Source organism: Blennius ocellaris, assembly GCF_963422515.1.
Source record: "Blennius ocellaris genome assembly, chromosome: 19".
Taxonomy (NCBI): domain Eukaryota; kingdom Metazoa; phylum Chordata; class Actinopteri; order Blenniiformes; family Blenniidae; genus Blennius; species Blennius ocellaris.
The window spans coordinates 20,017,530-20,024,811 of record NC_137668.1 but is presented as its reverse complement, the minus strand read 5'-3'; the positions used below and the strand labels follow the sequence as shown (position 1 = coordinate 20,024,811).

At 45.6% G+C, this 7,282-nt stretch overlaps 1 protein-coding gene across 1 annotated transcript; it reads right to left on the bottom strand.

Moving 5' to 3' along the window:
* Positions 1–287: 287 nt before the first annotated feature.
* On the bottom strand, positions 288–6,353 carry and1 (actinodin1; the record flags this gene model as incomplete). Its single annotated transcript, XM_080514843.1, has 5 exons — positions 288–1,720; positions 1,841–2,095; positions 2,387–2,800; positions 3,040–3,185; positions 6,281–6,353. 5 exons carry the CDS (start codon positions 6,351–6,353, stop codon positions 716–718), a joined length of 1,893 nt encoding a protein of 630 aa, XP_080370969.1. The 3' UTR covers positions 288–715.
* Between the last annotated feature and the right edge of the window lie 929 nt (positions 6,354–7,282).

Here is a 7,282-nt window from a genome sequence, read left to right as displayed (position 1 = left end):
ACAAAAACAGCCCAAACATTGAAAACAATATAGTGAGCCACACACATCAGTATTGCATGTGTGTGTGTGTGTGTGCGTTCATCTGCTTTTTATTTATCTATTTTATCTTTGCACTGTTTTTAATTCTTGTTAAAGCACTTTGTGTTACTTCAATGTATAAAAAGTGCTATATAAATAATGGTTGATTTGATTTGATTTGATATTGTTTCTTGTGTGAATGCACAAATATTGCAGGATAAGTGACATATGTTCTTTGATATATCATAAAAAGATCTAACAAAACACAGTTCACTGGGTTTTTTTTTATTAGAACATTCAAAATGGAAAAAAAAAATCTTTACATAAAACCATCACTGACAAAAAGCAACAAAACAAGTGAAAAAAAATTGAAATGCAAAGATACAGAAGCAAAGCTGAGGATTGAGAAGTCATTACACATTTGAAGCATCGAAGAGGTTAGAGGGGGAAAGTGGAGAGAACATTGCCAAGGCAATTAAATGATGAGTGTTTCAGCAACATTTCCAAGGGTGCGCCTATAGCGGGATGCTGTGTTTCTACGTGTGTGCATGTACTTGCTCATTGAGTCCATAGACTTCTCTGTGTCCCATATGTGGTCCAGTCCGAAGTGGCTGCTCGCCGCAAGAGGCATTCAAGCAGCAATAACCCATGGGACTGTGTATTCATGTCCATCTGCATGCCTTCTGTGCTGGTGTATTTATTTCTTGCGGTAGTCATCTGCGTAAGCTCTGTGATCATCCTGCTCGGGGAACTGGTCTCCGTAGCGTCTGAGTATGTCCTGGAGGCTGGGCATACCCGGTGAGAGCTGCGGGTAGGACATGTGAGGCTCCTCTTGGCCACTCTGGTAGGGCTCTGAGTCGTAAGGGTCCTGCTCCTGCTGCTCTCTCTCTGCCGCCCCCTGGCTGTGGTCCTCCTCGGTGTGATGCTCAGGCTGGGTTTCGGCGTGAGCCGGCTCGGCGTCATAGCGTCGCAGGCGGCAGTCGCGGTCATACTCGGGGTCACAGTGTGGGTTGGAAGGCTCCATGACGCCGTTGCGAGTGCCGTCAGCATTCAGATGAGGCTCGTAGGCTTCGGCGGGGTATGGGAGGCGGCGGTGAACTCCGGCGCGAGGCTCGCTGGGCTTCACGGGGAAGCATTCTCGGTCGTAGCCAATGAAGCAGTCATAGCCCTCCTTGGTTTTGCCTGGTGGGCCCAGAGGGTGACGCTCCTCCTGGGGTGGCTCTTGGTGATTGGGGTTGGAAAAAGGGTGCTGCTGCCGGGGAGTAGGAGGGCCTCGGCGGTGCATTGCAGCTGCTGCTTCCCGAATAGCAGAGAAAGGGTCGTTGGGGTTTGCCTCAGGAGCGGCTTCCATGCGTGGGGCATACGGATCAGTCGACTGAGCTTGGTTCATGAATTGGCGCAGCAAAGCATACGGGTCGGAGGCGGGGGGGGCAGCAGGGGCACTCGCCTGGCGATACATAGCGTAAGGATCAGTAACTCTGTTAGCATTAGCATAAGCATCCCTAAACATGGCATAGGGATCATTTTGCTCAGCAGCAGGAGGAGGGGCACGGATAGCAGCAGCCTGATCTTTATCCTCGCCTTTGTATGCATTTGGAGGGCTGGCAAATCTGGTGGCAGTAAGAGGATTGCAGTTTTCCTCATAAAGAGGGTTACAGGACCCAGGAGCTGCTGGAACTGGAGGGTTAGGAGCACGGGAAGCCTGGAGAGACAGATCACAGTAAGTATGACTTACCTGATGATAATTATACAACAATGTAAATGAAAATGTAAAGTAAAAAACCAGCTGAACTCAGTCTATCAAATAAATTCAAAAGTTTACCGCAAGGGAGGCAGCATAGGCACAGTAGGGATCCCTCAGTGGATCACAGTTGGGGTACTGCAAGTAGAGACCAGAAGGTGCTTTCTGGACCAGTTTGGGTTTGCAGGTGGGATCTTTCTTGGGGTCACAGCCGAGGTGTGCATATGAAGGGAGCTGCCCAGCGGAGGGTGTGTACCCATAGGCGGCTCTCAGGTGGTACTGCAGGCACTCCACATCCTCTGAAGAACAGATGCGGAGAAGCTCGGCCTTCTGCTCCTGCAACACGAGAAACAGGGAAATACTTTGACTGGTTATGTAAAAGGAATGATAAAATATTGTATCTTACAGAGTCATGTGTGTACTTTTTATTTCCGTAGTGTGATATATCTTATGTAGGTCTTCTGGTGCACAGCTTTCAAGCAACCTTACCTGTCTCTACAATATATAAAATATCAACAAAGGCGTTGCTGTCCTTTGTTTAAGGGTCGGCAAACTGCTGTGTTTGAGTAATGATCTATAAAAATGGAATATCTTGATATTGCTATTTATAGCTGCTCGAAAGCATACCTTGGAGAGGAAGGACTGTGTGGACGGAGCGTAGTAGAGATACCCGGACTGTGGTTCCTTGGCGGGAGCAGCAGAGCGGACATAAAGAGGGGCGGGGGTCTTGGCTGGTGCTGGGGCAGGAGCAGCAGCCGGGAGTACAAGGGGAAGATAGGGGCTCTTTCCCTGGACCAATGCAGCATACAGGCAATAGGGGTCCTTGGTGGGGTCACAAGTTTTAATCGGTGCAAGTTTCGGAGCCTCTGGTTTTGGCTTGGGCCTGGTGGTGTAAGAAGACACACAGTTGGGGTCTTCGGAGTCAGCGCAGGACTTGTAGATGTCGCCCAAGTGGCTCAGGTAGGCCTTGTAAGATCGACGACCCTCTGCTCGGTTTTTGTTCTGGAGGTAGGCCAGGTAGATGCGATCCATCTCTTGAACCTGAGGGGCCGGAAGTGAAAGTTGGCTTCATTATCAAACAGCCACTGCTCAGAATATGCTGGATAACTTGTTATTAATTTGTTATGAGGTGACTTTATGAAAGTTGTGGTTGAAGGAAGAAATTGTCCACAAAACATCTTTCAGTGCAAATGCTAAAACATTACATAGTAATTGCAGCACCAGTAAATGTATATAGAATTTATATGTTTCGGTGTGTCCTTTTGGTCATGTCTACTCACTGCCTCCTGCTTGCCGTTGTCAGAGAAGTACTTGTACCAGCCCCAGAAGTCAGAGTTCTGCTTGTACCAGCTGATGTTCCTACGGTTGCGGATCAGCCTCCTGTGCAGCGCTGCAGCAGCCGCCTTCTCCTGGATGCTTTCACCCGCTGAGGAGAGGAGAGAGGAGCAAAGTAAAGCCACTGCTGATCCAAGGGCTTCCACACTCGCTTGGACGTCAAACTCAAGGATGTTCTCATGACTTGTAAAGTTTGTAACAAAACATCCAAGGACTCAGATCTCATTAGGTGCTCATTTTTTCACCCTCTTTAGTTGTCAAGAGAATTACTCCTGTAGCTCACTGGATATCAGTCATAGGGTTGAGTGGGTACTACATAAGTGAGCTGCAGTGATGAATTTGGGTATTAATCAGAAACTCCTTTCTTGGACTCATTTTTCAATAACACTGATGGTCTTTCACACCAGGCCACTTGGCAATGGGTGTATTTGAGAAACAAACATTCTTATGAAGGTGCATGTATCGGGTGAAAACCATATATTTACCATCTCTTTTCGTCTTCTGTCCAATTGGTCCAGCAGACAAAAACGCTGCGAAAAAGAGAAGAGACAAGCAAAAACTGAGTTGCTGGATGGAAACTGTCTGTGATGGATGAGTGATAATATGACATTTAATCTCAAACACCTACAGGCTGATATTACCCATTACAAAAAGGCCTAGGTAATTGGCTCTGCCTGAAGCGCTGGCAAATGCAGGCCTTTGTAGATTTTATAGGGGAGTCTGTAACATCAAACCTCACACTGTGTTTTCAAAGTCTTTATGCACACACACACACACACACACACACACACACACACACACACACACACACACACACACACACACACACACACACACACACACACACACACACACACACACACACACACACACACACACACACACACACACACACACACACACACACAGAGCTACGTGCACCCTTTGACCCCATACAGTGAAGGGAACGGCAGACTCAGCTCCGCAGCGAGTTTCTTTCATCTCCGCAGGGAAAAGGTGTTAATCCCTCACAGAAGGATGGGAAGACGGGCAGAGGGAGGAAGAACAAGAGGGCGAGAACAGATGAGAGGTTTAAAAAGATCCACGGGGGGATATTTCGATGTTACGTGTTGCATGTCTGAAGTGAAAAAAAAACCAACCGTACATAAATCTCCCAATTAAAGGGGAAGACAGGGACAGATGTGCACTGTAGCATTTAAGGTCAGAAAAGACAAACAAAGGTATGAATGTACTGAAAAAAAAAGATTTAAAGAAGGAGGGAGGGGTGAAGGTGACCCGGGGTGATGGGGAAATGAGGTGGAGGAGGAAGAGGAGGGTGGGCTAAATTATGCTGTCTCAGTGTATCCGCTGCAGGGTTTTTTTGTTTTTTTTTACGAGCCTGTAAAAAACCGGCTGGCACATCTGGAAACAGCTGAGCTTTAAGAGGGAAGAGGAGGAGGCCATGCTGACAGGTACTAATTTTTTTTACTGGACCTGGACCCATGAAAGAAACTCCTGTCCTTCAGCTATTTTCCCCATTTAACCGTCGGACGGGTTGACTTTGAAAACCATTTTTAAAAGGAAGGGCCGTGCTCCCTTTAAAAAAAATGTGCCAATCATGTCAAACTGGAAACAGGTGGAAGAGCATGGCCCTGTCTCCATGCTGAGACATCGTTGATGATTTATGGGCATCACGGGGCATGTTAGCGTGCCAGAATAAAATGTATGTGAAGCCCCTGCTGGGACCATGACGGGGGTTTGTGTCCCTGAACCGGTCAAGGACAGACCCTGGTCCAACTAACCCTCCACAATGCTTCATATATGCATTGTGAAACTATAAAAATGTACAAATGTACACTTTTTGAGAGACCTTTTAAACAACAAATAAATGAGCAAAAACGAACTACCAAAAAAAACAACAAAAAAAACGGATTCTCAGACATTCTAATCATGTTTGGTGAACTTAGAGTTGCTCGATGTCTTCAATCTGCACAATATTCAAATGAAAAAAACAAAAGCCAGCAAATGTAGGATCTGAATGGCTTCATCAGCATCATGATGACCTTTAAACTATTTCTCATTTTGAACGGTGTGTAAAATCACCATGTTTGTCAGTTGTAATTTCCCAATCAGACTTCTCTGTCTCTGTCCCGATTGATTACAGTAAGTGTATGCAGCAAAATGTTACACAAGATCTTCATTCAACGCACAAAAAAATACCATTTCGTTCAATTGTAGATCCAAATTATGTCAAATCCACACACACACCCCCCCTCAGCACCCCAAAAAAAAGTAGTTGGAGAGAAAAGAAAATTACCGCAGGGTTGCTCCTCACATTAAGTGGTAATGGCCGACATTTTTCATCAGTGCGTCTCTGTAATGATCTGGACTGGAATGACTCATGCAGACATACATACTGCTTCTCCTGAATGGTCCACTCATTCAATCATTCAGTATTCTCATGTCTAAGGCCTATAAGGCCGGAATGATCTCTTCTCTGCTTGCTATCTATGCATCTTGAAAGCGAGAAATTATGTTTCTGCTTCAGTTGTGATTACGAATTGACGTACATTTACTCAAGCACTCGATATAAGGGCAATTATATTCTGGCAGCTGTGTAAAGCTGAGCTTTCACCTGAGTCAGCACTCCTGCTTAGCTCCATTGTGACTATAGTAAGTACAGCCTCACTTCTGTATAGCTTTGTTTGAAAGGTTTATATAAGTTTATTTATATTTTAGAACGTCCATGTGTTTTGAGTGAAACAGATTTGCTGTAGGAGCAGGTCAGGAGCAGTTATACTCTTGTACTTTTTTAGATTTGGGGCATCGCACTGGAGTATTTTTTGAGTACTTTCAGTGTTGTAGTGCTTTTGCAGATGCAATGTGTGGTTCTCCAAACTGAATTATTATTACATCAAGCTTTTTGTCGAGATTCCTTTTTGCAGTACTGTTTTTACGTAGTTGACAGTACATGTACTACTCCCAAATTGATAGAACGCCAAATGTTGCTGATTGCGCTTGTATCTCTTTGTTGTGAGCATTTTTGCGATGCAGTTCTCACTGCTCTGCTTATACACTTGTCATAAAGCTGTGTCTGTGTGTGTGTGTGTGTGTTTGTATGTATCCACACAGTGTCATATACCGAACATTGTGCCCTCGGTTATGTGATGCTGCACGTTAATGTACGACCCCCCACTGTGCACTCACCAGGCAGCAGCATCACAGCCAGCAGAGCGGCGACCAGCACGGCTGAGAAGCCGGTTCTCCTTTGTTCAGCCATGACCGCACCTCCTCCTCTTCTGCTAACATCCAGACACAGATGTTAAAAAATATATATATTCAAAAATCAACTTTCACCTAATATCACTTCAATCAATCCTAGGTGCTGTTTATAGATGACTTTGAGTCACCAATCACTTCAATATTTATATCGACGAATTCTCTGATTATCCTCCAGGAATAAGATTCAGGGTGACCAACCTGTGCCAGTTATTACTTGGAAAGCTGCTGAAGTGACACGCACTGGTCTTTTATCAGACATGTTGCCACTGGCTGCTGGTAGTGTCGTCGTAAAACACAACCAGTTGCGTTTTTATTGGTCAAACTTGACTAAAACCTGAACCTAAAAAGTACCAGAAACTACAGGTATAAACATAAATATGGCTGCTTTCTTACCTGTGGTTGTCTTATATCAGCTTGTCTGTCCGCAGATCCAGCAAAGGATCCAGAAGAAGCCACTTGGCCTGTCGACTTGTTAGATCGGTGTGTGTTGATGTGTGTGTGCTCTGCTCCTGCAGCCTCTCGTACAGACTGCTCTGACTGTGAGATCTTACAAGGTTTTAAACAAGGCCCTTCATCTCTGACACATGCAAAAAGGCACATAGGGACCACCTGAGGGGTCAAGGGCCACCTCAACCAGTTGCTGATTGGCTGGAAGTTTCAACCAATCAGAGGCACCCTAATTAAAGGCAGGACGGGAGGGACGATGGGAGGGCTCGGGGCAGAGATGAAGACGTGGAAAACAGGGGTGAAGGAAGTTGCTTTGAGTGGTAATTGTTAAATTTGAGGCGCCTCATGACTGGTAATTAACCCTGTGTGGTTGATTGCCAGAAATCTCGGGAAGCAAGGGCAAGTCCTTAGTAAACAAAACAACTGTCAGTGAGGACAGAGGAGAGAAAACAGGAGGCAGTAATACAGGGGAGGTTTTTT